Source organism: Ranitomeya variabilis, chromosome 1 (assembly GCF_051348905.1).
Source record: "Ranitomeya variabilis isolate aRanVar5 chromosome 1, aRanVar5.hap1, whole genome shotgun sequence".
In the NCBI taxonomy this organism is placed as follows: domain Eukaryota; kingdom Metazoa; phylum Chordata; class Amphibia; order Anura; family Dendrobatidae; genus Ranitomeya; species Ranitomeya variabilis.
Window position 1 is genome coordinate 1142448525 of NC_135232.1, and position 17393 is coordinate 1142465917.

Here is a 17393-nt window from a genome sequence, read left to right on the forward strand (position 1 = left end):
CTCTCATTCTCTCTCTCTTGCTCTCTCTGTCTCTCTCTCAGTCTCTGTCTCTCTCAGGGTCAGTCACTCTCTGCCACTCTCTCAGTCTCTGTCAGTCGCTGTCTCTTTGTGTCAGTCTTTGTCTAGCGCTCTCTGTTTGTCTCTCTCTCAGTCTCTGTCTCTGTCAGTCTCTCTCTGTCACTCTCTGGCAGTCTCTCTCTGGCTCAGTCTTTGTCTCACTCTGTTTGTCTCTCTTAGTCTCTCGCTCTCTGTCTCGCTCTCTCTCTGTCTTGCTCTCAGTCTGTCAGTCTCTGTATGTCTCTCTCAGTCTCAATCTCTGTCTCTCTGTCAGTCTCTATCTCTGTCAGTCTCTCTTCAGTCTGTCTCTTTGTCTGTCTCTCTCAGTCAAGGTCTCGCTCTCTCTATTTCACTCTGTGTCTTTCTCTCTGTCTCAGTCTCTCTCTGAGTCTCAGTCTCTGTCTCACTCTCAGTTTGTCTCAGTCTCGCTCTCTCTCTGTCTTGCTCTCTCAGTCTCGATCTCAGTCTCTGTGTCAGTCTCTCTCTGTCAGTCTCTCTCTGTCTCTCTCTCTGTCTCGCTCTCAGTCTCTCGCTGTCTCTCAGTCTGTCTCTGTTAGTCTCTCTGTCTCTCTCTCTGTCAGTCTCTCTCTGTCTCTGTCAGTCTCTTTGTCTCTCGGTCTCGCTCTCTCTGTCTCAGTCTCTCTCTGTCTCTCTCTCTATCTCTTGTAATGTGGTCCTGTAGCTGGGGTCAGGGTCCTATCAGTCCAGTGTGTTATCTCATATCAGTAAATAGAAGGTAACAAACATGAAAATGCAATTTATATAAACAATAAAAATCCCCATAAAGTTGAGTATAAATATATATGATGAAAAGCCAAATAGAATAAAAATGGGAACAGCCAGTAGGTGAGTATAGATAATCACAATCACATATAGATGCATATGTATACTCAGTCTGAATAACATGGCCCGCAAATGTGGAGAAGGGAAAAAAAGAAGAGATGACATACAGGGGACGCACTTTCTTGTTTCATTGTGTGATATTTTACCTCCCCCCCTTTCTTCTGCTTTCCTCTTTCTTTCCATTTACCTCTTTAGGGTCTTGTCCAGACAATAGTATTCCTTTTAGGGTTACCTGGATTAATTCAGGGACCTATTCCCATATGATGGACTCTATACGCATTTACTGGTTGTTTTTATTTTCTGCAATTTGCAGCCCACTGAAAGGGACAGAGACCAGAATCCAAGGGAGGCTAATGCGGGGGCCATTATACATTTTCGATTACAGCAGGATCATCTGCTGAGGTTCCCCCTATACCCATGATTAAAGTGTACCACTATAGTTGTAATCAAGGGTTAGGGGCCCACTCAGATGGTTCGCCCCCCTGAGCTGAACCCTTAGCTACGCCTCTGCCTGATCATTAACCTACTAAGTGTCTTGGTCCTTAAGGGGTTAAACTACAACTGAGCTTTATAAATATGCCCTACTGTTTTCTGGAACCTTTTTTTTATATTCCATTTTTATGCATTTTTCAGATTTTAACCCATTCACGACCTTGCCCTTTTCCGTTTTTTGCGTTCTCGTTTTTCGCTCCCCTCCTTCCCAGAGCCATAACTTTTTTATTTTTCCGTCAATATGGCCATGTGAGGGCTTGTTTTTTGCGGGAAAAGTTGCAATTTTCAACAACATCATTTGTTTTAGCATGTCTTGTACTAGAAAACGAGAAAAAAATTCCAAGTGTGCTGAAATTGCAAAAAAAGTGCAATCCCACTCTTGTTTTTTGTTTGGCTTTTTTGCTAGGTTCACAAAATGCTAAAACTACCATTTTGATTCTCCAGGTCATTACGAGTTCATAGACACCAAACATGTCTAGGTTACGTTTTATCTAAGTGGTAAAAAAAAATCCAAACTTTGCTAAAAAAATTGCGCAATTTTCCGATACCCGTAGCGTCTCCATTATCGTGACCTGGGGTCAGGTGAGGGCTTATTTTTTGCATGCCGAGCTGGCATTTTTAGTGATACCATTTTGCTACAGATACGTTCATTTGATCGCCCATTATTACTTTTTAATGCAATGTCACGACGTCCAAAAAAACGTAATTCTGACATTTCAAATTTTTTTCTCACTAGGCTGTTTAGCAATCAGGTTATTCCTTTTTTTATTGATAGATCGGGCGATTCTGAACGCGGTGATACCAAATATGTATAGGTTTGATTTTTTTAATTGTTTTATTTTGAATGGGGCAAAAGGGGAGTGATTTAAACTTTTATATTTTTTTTAATTTTTTTCATATTTTTTTACTTTTACCATGCTTCAATAGCCTCCAAGGGAGGCTAGAAGCTGGCATAGCCTCATCGGCTCTGCTACATAGCAGCGATCATCAGATCGCTCCTATGTAGCTGAATTGCAGGCTTGCTATGAGTGCCTACCACAGGATGGCGCTCACAGCAATCCTGCATCAGCAACCATAGAGGTCTCAAGGAGACCTCTGGTTACTATGCTGATGCATCGCTGACCCCCAATCATGTGACGGGGTCGGCAATGCACTCATTTCCGGCCACGAGGCTGGAATCGCCGACTAAATGCCGCTGTCAGCATTTGACAGTGACATTTAACTAGTTAATAGCGGAAGGTGGATAGCGATTCCTCTCGCCGCTGTTGCACACACATGTCAGCTGCACAAAACAGCTGACATGTCCTGGCTTTGAAGTGGGCTCAGCGCCAAAGCCCGCATCAAAACAGGGGATTCGACCTCCGCCATAATAGTACAGCGGAGGTCAGTAAGGGGTTAAATCAGATAATTTAATTATCACTGAATTTAAGCAAATTTATTTGAGTGAAATTGAATTCTACTTGCTTTTTGTAAATTCCATTTTCTCCAGAGAACAATTTTTTTTAAATTTGCTCCTACAGAATTTAGAAAAATAGTGATAAGTTGACTGCAATTTTCTGAACCATAGAGTTTTTTTCAACCATTGAGGTTTTTGTAACTGGCTGAAGGTTAGAAAAAAATAATGTTACTGACCTCATAGCTTACAACTCTGTCCACCTTCACTGGTCATTTTTTGCATGGTCTGAATCACCTTTTCCTACCGCCACTATGCCAAGAAATGAACTTCTCTTCTTTCTGTGTAATGCTACTTGTGCTTCATGCTGTGCCGGGTGTTCTGGCCATGACCAAGCCATGGACATCTGTGTGCAAGCATCAGGTCGTAAACTCTTGATGGTCTAGCATAAAGATATCTCAGGCTTCAGAATGAGGCAGCAGTAATAAAAACTGCTGAGGACAGTAGAGGGGACTGCAAACAGTATGGGTTAATGGAAAGGAGAGCAGGGAGGTGAACATGGCTTGTTTTATTTCACATCTTACCATTACTATGCTTTGGGGTCTCGTATATCAGATAATGAGGGAAATTCAATTAGCAGAAAATAAATTATCTGTGAATCAAATTTTATGATTTAAAACTTGCAACTTTGCATATGATTTTAGTTTGAAAAGCCAATCCAAGATGTAATGACGGCAAGCAGGTACGGGATGGGATATATCACTAATATTACCCTGGATGGAGGAAAGGAAGATTTTCTACAAGACCACTATTTCTAATGATACCTGTAGCCTGGTGGGGTAAGTGTCGGAATTAGCAACTTTGTCCTCCATCACAACTCTTAACAGTATGAGTATCTGGAGAACACCTATTCTGTTAACAACCTAGCAGATAAGGCAGCCCACAACCGGACAGGCCCTTCAGGCATTTGCCAGAATTGCCAGATGGCCAGTCCGGCCCTGACGGCAAGCAAGTGTTCTGTTGGGCATCTGGGTCACTCTCCCTGCTGGCACAGTGATGCCACTGAGGTGGTCACAATTAAGTTCTGTGACTAATACTGTGAGAAATCAAAGCAGTCTCCATATCTTGGCATGTGCACATCATTTTTGGTATGATTTCAAGGAGTGAGTTTTTCTAAATAAATGGAAAAAAATCTATAAGAGTAAGAGCACCATAAATTTCATAACGATAAATAAGCAAAATGTACAGAATGATGTGTTTGTTAATAAAAACATATTGGTCAAAAAAGTGAAAAATTGGAATAAATACTTCCCTATTGACTTAGAGCCAAAATATGGTCTCGGTGGTTTTTGCTACAAAAGAGGGAGTAAGAAGTTGATAAAACGTAAATGTTGTGTTTTCATATAAAATCTGATAACGCATTACACAACTATTTATTATTGTCAAATAAAAAGACATGTATGTCTCAATGTAAAATGACAGCTCAGTAATCACATCATTTGCTCTTTTTGAGTCAGATTTGAATTTGATACTACTCTTTGATTTTTTATGGCATAGCTAATAGTGATGAGCATGCTCGGGTGACCTCCGAGTATTTATGACTGTTCGGAGATTTAGTTTTCTTCTCGGCAGCTGAGTGATTTACAGCTACTAGCCAGCTTGATTACATGTGGGGATTCCCTAGCAACCAGGCAACCCCCACATGTACTCAGCCTGGCTAGTAGCTGTAAATCATTCAGCTGCCGAGATGAAAACTAAATCTCCGAGCAACCCGAGCGTGCTCGGGAAGACCCGAGCAACTAATACACTTGCCATTGATCTTAAATGGGTTGTTCGGTCTTTGGGCACAGTCACACTCTATGTGACTGCAGACTTGTGAATCCTAACATCATGCAGTGTGCGCAATGTCAGGATTCTCCGATGTCGGAAAAAGGAGCAGGTGGGTACATGACCGCAAGTATGCAAATAATGAAGACTACATGTGCGTGGCCTCCCTCAATACAAGAAAATTGAGCAAGATCTGATGTCTCGAGGAAGAATGTGGCCGAGAGTATGAAAATTGCAAACTTGTGCTCACATGACTGCCTGCTCCCGGCGCCACCATCGGAGAATCCTGACAGTACGTTCACTTACTACAGTAGAGTTACTGCAGACTTGTACCCGAAACCTGGACAACCCCAATTGTCAGATTATATCTTTCCTCACTGTGATATCCTTTTTTCTGCATTCTTTTAAACATGGCTACATCTTTAACTTGGAAAACACACCAAATAAGTACACTTTTTATTTTATTTTGTAATGGTTGTTCAAAGCAGGAATCACTTTAATCTTTAAAATATTTTGCTCAGAGAACAAAAAGAATTGCATAAAATTCACAAAAAGAGGTAAGCATGTTCTATGAAGTGTTAATATTTTCTCTTTTTTTTACTTACAAAACGCAGACCATTTCAGAAACAGTTTCTTCCATATACTGCCACGGTATTATCCAAGAATGTACAGTGAAGATTCCTCCTATAATAACGTCTCCATCTTGAGAATATTTATATTCAAATGTATAGTCCTTCATAGTTAGATGACATCCAGGAGCCGAGGTCTGAGCAGAGCAAAGCATCATGCAGAAGAGTAATATCCAGCAGAGCTTCAGTGGAAGATCCCATACAATGTAACTGGACATCAGAGGATTGGTGAAGACTCTTCGGATCCCAATAGCATGACAGATGTAAACCTGCACTGAAAAGATCAGGACTGCACTGACAATGGCAGGATGAGGGATTTATATCTTCTTCCAAGTCATATTTTAGTCTCAATGTATAAATTTGAATTCAGCAAATATGAAAGAAATAAAAAAGTATAAATAAAATAAGATTTGTCTCAGGTGTGATGGAAACATTAGAATTGTAAATGAAATGAATAAAATTAAATATGAGTTACGATTTAGAGCACTAAGATTTGTTACTTTGTAGAGATCTGCCGGTATATTTTTGGTATCAACAATTCTAAATATCAATCGATGTCCACATTCAATCACGATGTCCATACAATATCACATGAGGTGTCATCAAACCATTGTGTGGGAGCGCAGCAGGGATTTAGATGACAGACCCAATGTGAAAAAGTGCCCCCTCTGCAAACCCCCATACACAGCTTACTTGGCAGCGCAAAGTACAATCAGTCATGGAACTCAATATTCAATATTTTTACTTGTTCTACAATTTTGTTTAAATTATTATAGATTATTTTTCTCTTGTTCAACAAATGGTCAGCCATATCTGACAGATACACTTCTCCTACTGTAAACCATCAAACAAAAATGGCCAAATCGGTCCTACTAAATTGTATATTGCTATATTTTGTAATAACTGGACTACTTAGATAGCATGTTCCAGGCTCTCTCCCTACTTAGGCATCATCCCTGATCTTAATGCTTTTCACTACATTTCAGTTTCTAAATCAAGTATTAGTAATGAGCGAGTGTACTCGTTGCTCAGGTTTTCCCGAGCACGCTCAGGTGGTCTCCGAGTATTTGTGAGTGCTCAGAGATTTAGTTTTCCTTGCCGCAACTGCATGATTTGCAGCTACTAGACAGGCTGAATACATGTGGGGATTCCCTAGCAACCAGGCAACCCCCACATGTACTCATGCTGGCTAGCAGCTGTAAATCATGCAGCTGCGTCAACAAAAACTAAATCTCCGAGCAGTCACAAATACTCGGAGACCACCAGAGTGTTGCTCGGGAAAACCCAAGCAACGTGTATACTCTCTTATCACTATCAAGTATTCTTTAGTCAAAGACATTAGAAGTAAGTACAAAAAAATACAATCGATGGAATTGTGAGAGTTGCATACACTATACAAAAATTGTGGTGCAGAGTTACAGGGGTTCTCAAACTCCTCACATATTACATGGTGAGGACTCATATTTGAAAAACTTCAACTAGTACCGTTTGTCACCCATATTATTTTTCTAGAAGTGCCATCCAATTACTTCCAAGAAGAACACACTTAGGTAAAATTAGAGGAAATTTTGAACTTCATAGAATCATGGAATCTTAGAGTCGGAAGAGACCTCCTGGGTCATCATGTCCAACCCACCTGCTGAAAGCAGGATTCACTAAACCATCTCAGCCAGGTGTTTGTCCAGCCTCTAATTGAAGACTTCCATTGAAGAAGAACTCACCCCCTCTTGTGGCAGCCTGGTCCACTCATTGATCACCCTCACTGTCAAAAAGTTTTTTCTAATAAATAACACTGGTCAACAGCATTTTTGGTGCCAAAGATATTTCATCGAATTTAGGGTAGTTTTGGGGTGCTGATTCTGAATATGTCATCAGTTTTGCCAGATTGGCTCAAGTTTTTGAGATTTTTGGTATCTTATTTATAGCACTTGTTGGTAAATGCGACGCATCATCTCATTAATTTCTTTGGATTAGTACTTGAACTGAGCAGTTCTCAATATAGTTTTGTGTTAATTAGTGTTCTAAAAGTTTGTTCATAGCTTGATTTTTGCACTAACTTTATGTTGTTGTCTGTTTTCCAGTGAAAAGCATGAACTCATCAAGAAGAAGTTGTCTTAACGATCCAGACTCATTCTGTTACATTTGTGGTGAATACACACTGCCAAAACATAGAAGAAACATAACAGACTTCGTAAAAAAAGTGTATTTTGCCTATTTTGGGGTTATGCTTGGGGACCAAGACAAGTTTTGGGCACCACACATAGTGTGCAAAGCATGTATCGAATTATTACGAAAATGGAGCAAAGGACAAAGAAAAAGCTTCAAATTTGGTGTTCCAATGGTGTGGAGAGAGCCAAAAAATCATCATGATGACTGTTATTTATGGTAAACACAGGTACAGGCACATCTTCACAATGAGGGACAGGCCTTCTTGCAGATTCCATGTTACTCCCATTTTCGTTTCTTATGCTTATTGAATCCTTGCACTTGCACTGCACAGAAATAACAGTCATCATGATGATTTTTTGGCTCTCTCCACACCATTGGAACACCAAATTTGAAGCTTTTTCTTTGTCCTTTGCTCCATTTTCGTAATAATTCGATACATGCTTTGCACACTATCTGTGGTGCCCAAAACTTGTCTTGGTCCCCAAGCATAACCCCAAAATAGGCAAAATACACTTTTTTTACGAAGTCTGTTATGTTTCTTCTATGTTTTGGCAGTGTGTATTCACCACAAATGTAACAGAATGAGTCTGGATCGTTAAGACAACTTCTTCTTGATGAGTTCATGCTTTTCACTGGAAAACAGACAACAACATAAAGTTAGTGCAAAAATCAAGCTATGAACAAACTTTTAGAACACTAATTAACACAAAACTATATTGAGAACTGCTCAGTTCAAGTACTAATCCAAAGAAATTAATGAGATGATGCGTCGCATTTACCAACAAGTGCTATAAATAAGATACCAAAAATCTCAAAAACTTGAGCCAATCTGGCAAAACGTGGTACTTAAATACGTGGCACTCAAATACGTGGCACGTGGCACTTAAATACGTGGCATGTGGCACTTAAATATGTGCCACGTGGCACTTAAATACGTGGCACGTGGCACTTAAATACGTGGCATGTGGCACTTAAATATGTGCCACGTGGCACTTAAATACGTGGCACGTGGCACTTTAATACGTGGCACGTGGCACTTAAATATGTGGCACGTGGCACTTAAATACGTGGCACGTGGCATACGTGGCACTGAAATACGTGATACGTGGCACTTAAATATGTGGCACGTGGCACTTAAATACGTGGCACGTGGCATACGTGGCACTGAAATACGTGGCACGTGGCACTTAAATACGTGGCACGTGGCACTTAAATATGTGCCACGTGGCACTTAAATACGTGGCACGTGGCACGTGGCACTTTAATACGTGGCACGTGGCACTTAAATATGTGGCACGTGGCACTTAAATACGTGGCACGTGGCATACGTGGCACTGAAATACGTGATACGTGGCACTTAAATACGTGGCAATATGACTGTCAGAAAATGTTCATTAAACGGTTAGGGGTGAGGTTAGGGGTAGAGTTAGGGTTAGGGTTTGGATCCCTTTATCACCTTGATGGTGGTGGGTGGCTTTTCAGTGTGTTTTCTGGTTTTTTTCTATAAAAACGCATGCGTTTTTAGCGCAAACAAATGCATGTGCTTAAAAACGCATGCGTTTACATAGACAGCAATGCATTTTTTTGCCGCGAAAAAAGCATGCGTTTTTTCGCGGCAAAAAAACGCGCAAGAAAATACTGCAGGTAGCATTTTTGAAAATGAACGCATGCAGACAAAAAACGCATGCGTTTGAAAACGCGACCAAACGCATGTGCAAAAAAACGCATGCGTTTTCAATGTTAAATATAGGGGAAAAAAACGCATGCGTTTTTTGTGCAAAAAACGCTGCAGACAAAAACGCAAGTGTGAAACCAGCCTAATCTGTATCTTCTCCCTTTAAATTCCATTCAATTGCTTCTTATGTTTCCTTGTGCAAATGAGAATAAGGATGATCCTGCTACACTTTGACAGCCCTTCAGGTATTTGTGGACAGCTCTTAAGTCTCTTCTTCACCTTCTTTTTTTGCAAGCTAAACATATCCAGATCCTTTAACCGTTTCCTTTAGGACATACTTTGCAGTCCGCTGACCATATTTCATTTACTGTAAAAATGACCTTGCAGTAGGATTCTGCAGGTCAGTATGGTAAAGCAGATACCAAACATGTATTATTATTTTTTTAATTAGTTTGTGAAAAAAAATTGGAGATATGTAAAAGAAACCAGCTAATTTTGCTCGCATCACCGTTTAAAAAAAAAATCAAGTCATTTTCGGAATATAGGACTATGTGACTGCTAATTTGTTTCAACTGTAAGGTAACATTTTTGGTGATATCATTTTGGGGTAGATACAATGTTTTGATTGCCTCTTATTGCAAGGTTATGGGAGAAAAAGAAACATACCATATATACTCGAGTATAAGCCAAGATTTTAAGTCCATTTTTTTAGGCTAAAAGTGCCACTCTTGGCTTATACTCGAGTCATTGTCCCAGGGGGTAGGCGGGGGAGGGGGAATGGTGGCTATCACATCATACTCACCCTCTCCCTACTTTTCAGATTGTCTCTGATGCCGGCAGCTTGTTCCTGTGTTCAGCGGTCACCTGGTACTGCTCATTACAGTAATGAATATGGACGTGACTCCACTCCCATAGGGGTGGAGCGCATATTCATTACTTTAATGAGTGGTACCATGTGACCACAGAACACAGGAACAGGCTGCTGGCATCAGAGAGCATCGCATCGGAGAAGCAGGGACCGCGCCGGGATGGTATGACGGGCAAGGGTGAGCCATGCAATATTCACCTGTCCCCATTTCACCACTGAGCTCCGTCTTCTGCATCCTCTGGCTGTGATGTTCAGGTCAGAGGGTGTGGTGACGTGGTTAGTGTGCGCCCTCTGCCTGAACAGTCACTGCAGAGAGCCAAAAGACACAGCGGTGCAGCGGTGGAACAGGGACAGGTGAATATCGCATTATATGGGGCATATTTTGTATGGAGCATCTTATGGGGCCCATCATGAACTGTATGGAGCATTATATGGGGCTCCTGATTCAATATGGATATTCAAAAACACAAACTACTGATGTCTCAATTAATTTTACTTTTATTGGTATCTATTTTTAGTTTTGAAATTTACCAGTAGCTGCTGCATTTACCACAATAGGCTTATACTCGAGTCATTAAGTTTTCCCAGTTTTTTGTGGCAACATTAGGCATCTCAGCTTATACTTGGGTTGGCTTATACTCGAGTATATACGGTAATTCTGACATTCCCAGTTTTATTTTGTTACATCTTTTACCAATCAGATTAATTTATTTTGTATTTTAAAAAATCCGACATTTACAAAATTAGACATACCAAACTATATAACAATACTATGTTTAGAACCATTTTTTTCTCTTTTTACTGTATTTGTTAGCCGTTAATGGGACTTGATTCAGCGATAAACCCATAAGTTATATCTCACATAGCAGTGCTATATGCTATATATGTAGCAGAAACCCCGGTTTTCTATGCTACGTGCTGGCTTTCACAGGAATAATAATAATAATCTTTATTTGTATATAGCGCTAACATATTCTGCAGCGCTTTACAGTTTGCACACATTATCATCACTGTCCCCGATGGGGCTCACAATCTAAATTCCCTATCAGTGTGTCTTTGGACACATGTGAGGGCAGCCTGAGAAGCTAATGTTTTCCCCCAACTCCATTCACCCTCCTCAGGGAGCAGAAAGCAACTACCAGTTAGCTATTTCTGTAAGTTTCTCCTGTTTATTTTGATATTGTTTTGCATAAGTTGTATGTCTTTTTATGATCATATTTTTATACCTTTTTCTTATTGTAAGCATTGAACCTTTTGTTATTAAAGTATACAACTATAACAAGTTGAACCTTGAATGTTCTAAAAGAATCCATAGCCTAAGGTGTGTGAGCCTTATGAGTGATGGACATATTTTTATTAGTATTATTATTATTTCTGGGACTCATCGCCCGTGTATTCGGTGAGTGGTAGCAGCGTGTATGAGCGGGTGTGTGGCCTGGGTCGGTGTGTGATTTATGCTCCCATTACAGCATAGGACAGAGGTTGAATGCTGGACTGAGAGAGGGGAGATAGATTAACCCTTGCAGGCACAACCCCAAATCACATGCTGAGAGCGGGTACGTGACGAATAAGTGACACCACAGAGAAGGGATCCTTGACAATTGGAATACCATAATGTCTTCAGCAACTCACTGATGACTATGGGTGCAGGGAATGACACCCCATGCCGGTGCTCTGTAAATGTCGCTGTCAGAGATTGACAATGGCATTTAGCAGGTTAACAGCCATGGGTAGAGCTCTGCTCTATTTGTGGATGTTGGAAGCAAATGATGGTTGAATAATTCAGCAAACATGTGCCAGTATGGATGTGAGCTTTGGTGTACGAGCCAGCATCAAAGTCAGGGATCCGACATATGATGTAACGGTATGTCGTATGTCAGGAAGGGGTCAAATAAGCATCATTTTTCAGACTTCTTTTTATTTTGTTAGGATGTTACTTGGGTTATAATTTGTAAACCTATAAATTTGGTAGAAAGCTAATAGGACAATTCTAAAAGCAAAAACTTGTGTTGCAGAAATTGGTTAAAACCTGCAAAAAGACTGCATGCATTATGTACAATAACAGTAAACTTTCTTAACCATAGCTGAAAAAATACATAAAAAAGAAATGTTTCAGACAAGATAAAAAATGATAGAAGTAGTACATCTAGGATAAATGATTACCATACATATGGATATTATAGCTAATTATACTAAAGGATATTAACCCCTTTAAAACCTTAGACGTATCCATATGTCCAGGCTGGATGGTACTTATCGACATTGGAGGTATATATTCGTCATGGCGATTTTGTGAGCACAGAGGCTTTGCTCGGCGATCGCTGCTGCATGTTAGCTGATTCTAAATGCTGATAACCGGCATTCAGTACCAGGAGCACATACAGGGTAGCACCATGCTCAGGAGAAATGGCACAACAATTTTTGGGGTCCTTTCTGTCCTGTTATTCTTGCAAAAATAATTAAATGGGTCTAAATTAATATTTTGGTGAAAAAGATCGCCAAGATGATTGTCTACAATATGATGATAGTCACACGTTGGAAGCTGTAGTGGATGCTGTGATATGGAGCCTGAAAATCAAATGTTCAAAACATTGTCGTCCTGTCCCGTCCGCTAAGTGGTTAGCATTGTTGCTTTGCAGTGCTGGAGTCCTGGGTTCAAATCTCATCAAGGACAGCATCTACAAGGAGTTTGCCTGTTCTCTTCATGTTTGCCTGGAGTTCCTTCTGGTTTCCTCACACACTCCAAGGCATACTGATAGGGAATTTATATTTTGAGCCCCATTAGGGACAGCAATAATAATGTATGTAAAGTGCTGCAGAATATGATGTCGCAATGCATAATCTGTTCCATCTATAAAAAAAACAGACCCCAGCATGTTTTTACAGAACAAAGCTAGTAAGAACTGGTGCAAGCTGCCATGTCTCCACAATACATTGGTACGGAAAGTTTTCAGACCCTTTAAAATTTTTCACTCTTTGTTTCATTGCAGCCATTTGGAAAATTCAAAAAAGTTCATTTTTTTCTCATTAATGTGCACTCTGCGCCCCATCTTGACTAAAAAAAGAGGTAAAGACGAACCCCAAGATCACTGTGGGTGAGCTCCAGAGATGCAGTAGGGAGATGGGAGAAAGTTCCACAAAGTCAACTATCACTGCAGCCCTCCACCAGTCAGGCCTTTATGGCAGAGTGGACGATGGAAGCCTCTCCTCAGTGCAAGACATATGAAAGCCCGCATAGAGTTGGCTAAAAAACACATGAAGGACTTCCAGACTATGAGAAATAAGATTCTCTGGTCTGATGAGATGAAGATAGACCTTTTTTGTGATAATTCACAAATCAGGTAACCCTGATGAAGAAGGACGCCTCTCCTTCGAAACGCGTCGGTTTGATTCCTGTGGCACCCCGTACTTTCCTTGAGCTCAGTGACGTCACGCGCTGAGCCCTGTGCCAGCGAGCTCCTCCCTCTGTTGGTTCCCGCTCGTATCCAGGGACGCTACCGGCCGGAGTCGTCCCTGGCTCTGCGCAGCTTCAGCACGGCACGCTGCTCGGCGTTCAGATTTCTCTGCTTGCCCGCCTGTTTGCCCATACACCTGCCCGACGGACATTATCCTCCAATTGGACCTATATCCATCATCGTATACCGGGCCATTGCAACATAACGGTTAGTGCACGATCCACTTATTTTCAGGCACACCTTCATTCCTGTCTCTAGGTCTCAATCCTGACCAGCGATATCAGGCATATGGTGGTCCTGTGTTGTGCTGGACAGCGCAGCACTTATCCCTTTTAACTGTCGCATTGTGCATTATCCAAGCGGAGCATCGGGTGCTTATTTCTAGTTGTTTATTAGCACTGTAGCGCGGACCCAGTTGTTCTTTCTATTTTCTGATATTATATCAGGATGAAAAAGTTTCTAAAATATTGAATTCAGGTGTCAGATATGTAGCCAAAAGTCTTCCTCTTTGGCCAATATTTTATGTCCAAACCTGAAACTACAAAATTCAATACCCGCCCTTTAAAGGTTGTTGTAAATGAGGTTCATCACTCTGGAATTCATGCATGTGTATAAAAACATTTTCAATATAATCATTTATCAACTGTAACACATCTCATGTGGTATATCTGAGGAAGTGCCAGTCATGTCATTTACACTACATCGATTGTACTAAATCAAATTGAAAATTAGAATATCTGAACCTAAGAATGGGGCATAAGCTAAATTAAATTACCAGCAGACTAAATATTCTATTTTTTGTGCATCTCACTATTTTGTAAAAAAACAAGGAGGAGATCTATGTCACCTGAAAGCATGTGGCATTGAAAAGGTTAATCATCATCAGAAAAGTAGACTGAACCGGTCTTCTATTACCCACGAGACATATTGAATATTATGTATGGAGACTTGTGCTCCAGCAGGTTTGAATTACAGAACAGATTTATTATATTATTATTATTATTATTATTATTATTATTATTAATTTCTCTTATTGAATTAATGCTAGAAACAAGTAGATGTTGGCATTTTAACCTGTCACTAGTTTGTAAGACTCATCTTCTTCGAAATTATTGTCTTAAGCGGCAGCCCAAGAGTTTCTTTTAATTTTTTTTGTCTTTGAAATTTTAGATTCCCCATGTAAATGTATTTAAAAAAAAAAAAGTTGTAGATGCTAAAATTATTCACTTTTAGCTTATTCTCATCCTAGGACCCAGGCACACCTGTGTCTGCTCATCGCACCCAACAAGCTACTATTGTACCTAGAAGAGGTGAATTGATGAATTTTGTTTTTCTATATTGTTGAACATCTCACGACTGAAGCAGTCAATCTGGGGCCACATTGGTGATAAAATTGCCCCCACAGTGACCAATGATTGGTTGCAATTCACGAGACAGTCTTCCTCTTAAGAACGCATGACGTTAAAAATATACATATTAACGTATTGGGGGCCTTTTATGCCCCCATGCACATAATGTAGAAAAACACACTTAAATAACTTTCACAAGTTTATTTCAAAATTGCTCAATAAAATATGAATAGTGGACAAAATTTAAATTTTTTCACAGAAAACACCAAAAAATCTTTTTTTTCCCAAATTTCACACAAAGACATGAAAACACACAAAATTGCATAGAAATCTATAGCAAACTAGCTGCAGCTACATTTTTATTCTAACTTTCTTTTCTATTATATTAGTCTTCCAAACAATTCTGACATGTTATTTTTTCAGAAGAGTGTTCTTTGCAAACAGTTTCCTTACAAGTGGAACAATATCGCTCAGTTTTCCCCTCTATGTTTCTTGGACACATGAAACAATGCTTTCGTTTTCTTTCTCCTGGCTCTGGAATAATCTGAAACTGTACGCCACACCGTTTCATTGCTTCTTTAGTTTGCTTTGGCAAGCATTTCAAGTCGCTTCGCTCTATCATGTGAGGCATTACAAGTTCATGACAAAGGTCCTTCAAGAATATGCGTCTCCTGTCCTTCCTCTGTGCATGAAATTCTGGATGAGTTTCTGTATAAATAATGAATGAATTTAGGGCTGCTACATCAAGCATATTTGAAAATAATACTACAGGCCATCGTTTTGTTTGCCTCTTACACGAATATTCTCCCACCATCTCATCCATTTAATCTCCACCTAATTTTGTTTTATTGTAATGCAGGATGATTTCTGGTTTCAACTTTTTGTCATTGCTGTCAACACTGCAATCGTGATGCATGGTACTGAGTAAAATTACAGATTTCTCCTTCTTCGCCTTGTAAGATACCAAAGTCGCTTTGTTATTGAATCCAAAGACACTCTCATAAAGTGCTCGCTGACGATTGTGTTTGAGTGCTGCTGGAATTTCTCATCTGTTTTGCTTTATAGTACCAACAAGTGTAATAGCTTTTGCAAGCAGAAAATTGCCTAGTTCAACATTGGTGAAATAATTGTCCATGGTAATGTTTCTACATGAATTGAATATTGGAACAGCAAGAGTTTTGACTATTTCAGACCCCAGATCCCAGATCCCACTATTTCAGACCCCAGACAGCTCATTACTGTGTTCCGAATGACCCGAGGTGATCATGGCCTTATCACTCCCTCCAAAAATCACATGACATCCTCACATGTTATTATCCACACCCTGGCCCCTCCACTAGCATTACTGAGTACAAATAAAGTAACTTGAGACACAAACACTACTGAGAACATGATAAAAATAGCGGGGGCCTAAAAGGCTCCCAATTCGTACAGATGTAGTTTTCACCAAACAAGCATTGTTACACCATAATGCCTATGAAAAAAATTATATGAACAACTGGATATTATCAACAACGATATACTTGAGGAATACCTGGAGTTTCAAAATTCTAACTAAAGTAATTTTGCAGATAGTAGCAAAAATGTAAGCATGGGGGCCTAAAAGGCCCCCAATATGCATTCTAGGGTTAAACTTAAGGAACTGCACGTCCAAATCAGTCACTGACATCTGACTTGCTGGGAGTTTTATCATCTTCCGCCACAGACTGTAGATTTATATTGAGTATTGGTTTAGTTACAGGACCTGTGCCTGCACTGTCATTTGCTGTTGTTTTCCACTGAGATACCACAGTTAATTTTGGCCATGGCATCTTGAGACAATAGCTATACTATGGGAAAGCTTGTTCATAAATAACGGTTGTTTATGTTCTACTCTTTCTCCCCCCCATAAAATCAATAGCAGTAAATGTTTAGATTATATGTGCTCAAAAAATGGTGCTAACAAATAATTACATGAAGGTGATGGTGTAGATACTGCCATTATTTTCACAGAATGATTGACAGGAGGTGGATGGTTATAATAAACAACTGAACTTCGGCTGCATCTGCAAGATGGTAGAAATTCTGATCAAGGCAGACCATCCTGTAGACGAAGGGCAGCATGGTGGCTCAGTGGATAGCACTGCAACCTGGCAGCGCTGGAGTCCTGGGTTCAAATCCCACCAAGGACAACATCTGCAAGGACTTTGTATGTTCTCCCTGTGTTTGCATGGGTTTTAACCGGTTTCCTCCCACATTCCAAAGACATACCAAGAGGGATTCTAGATTGTGATCCCCATTGGGGACAGTGAGGATAATGTGTGCAACCTGTAAAGTGCTGCAGAATATGTTAGCGCTATATAAAAATAAAGATTATTATTATTTATTAGTAGATGTGATCACCGGCCTCATCAATACCTCACTATGCAGGTATCATGAAACCAAAGAAAAACTCCCATCTTTCCCTTCGAAAAGCTTCTTAGAAATCCAGTGCTACTGTATGGTGTAGCAGGCCCCTGTGCATATTCATGAGCCTGTCAGATAACTTATTCTATAAGTGCATCAGGCACCTTTAATTAGAGACCTGCTATATCTACAGTGCCTCGAGTTCCCCTGTGGAACTTAAGCACCTTAGTATGTCATTAATGGTGCGCATT

General features: G+C 40.1%; 1 protein-coding gene across 1 annotated transcript in view; it reads right to left on the reverse strand.

The window, feature by feature from the left end:
* The window catches only part of LOC143800810 (extracellular calcium-sensing receptor-like), a 102381-nt gene extending 85813 nt beyond the window's left edge, over positions 1 to 16568 (reverse strand). The window contains exon 1 of the mRNA XM_077281213.1: positions 16432 to 16568. Coding sequence (XP_077137328.1) covers positions 16432 to 16568 — 137 coding nt within the window. The remainder of the gene's footprint in view (positions 1 to 16431) is intronic.
* Between the last annotated feature and the right edge of the window lie 825 nt (positions 16569 to 17393).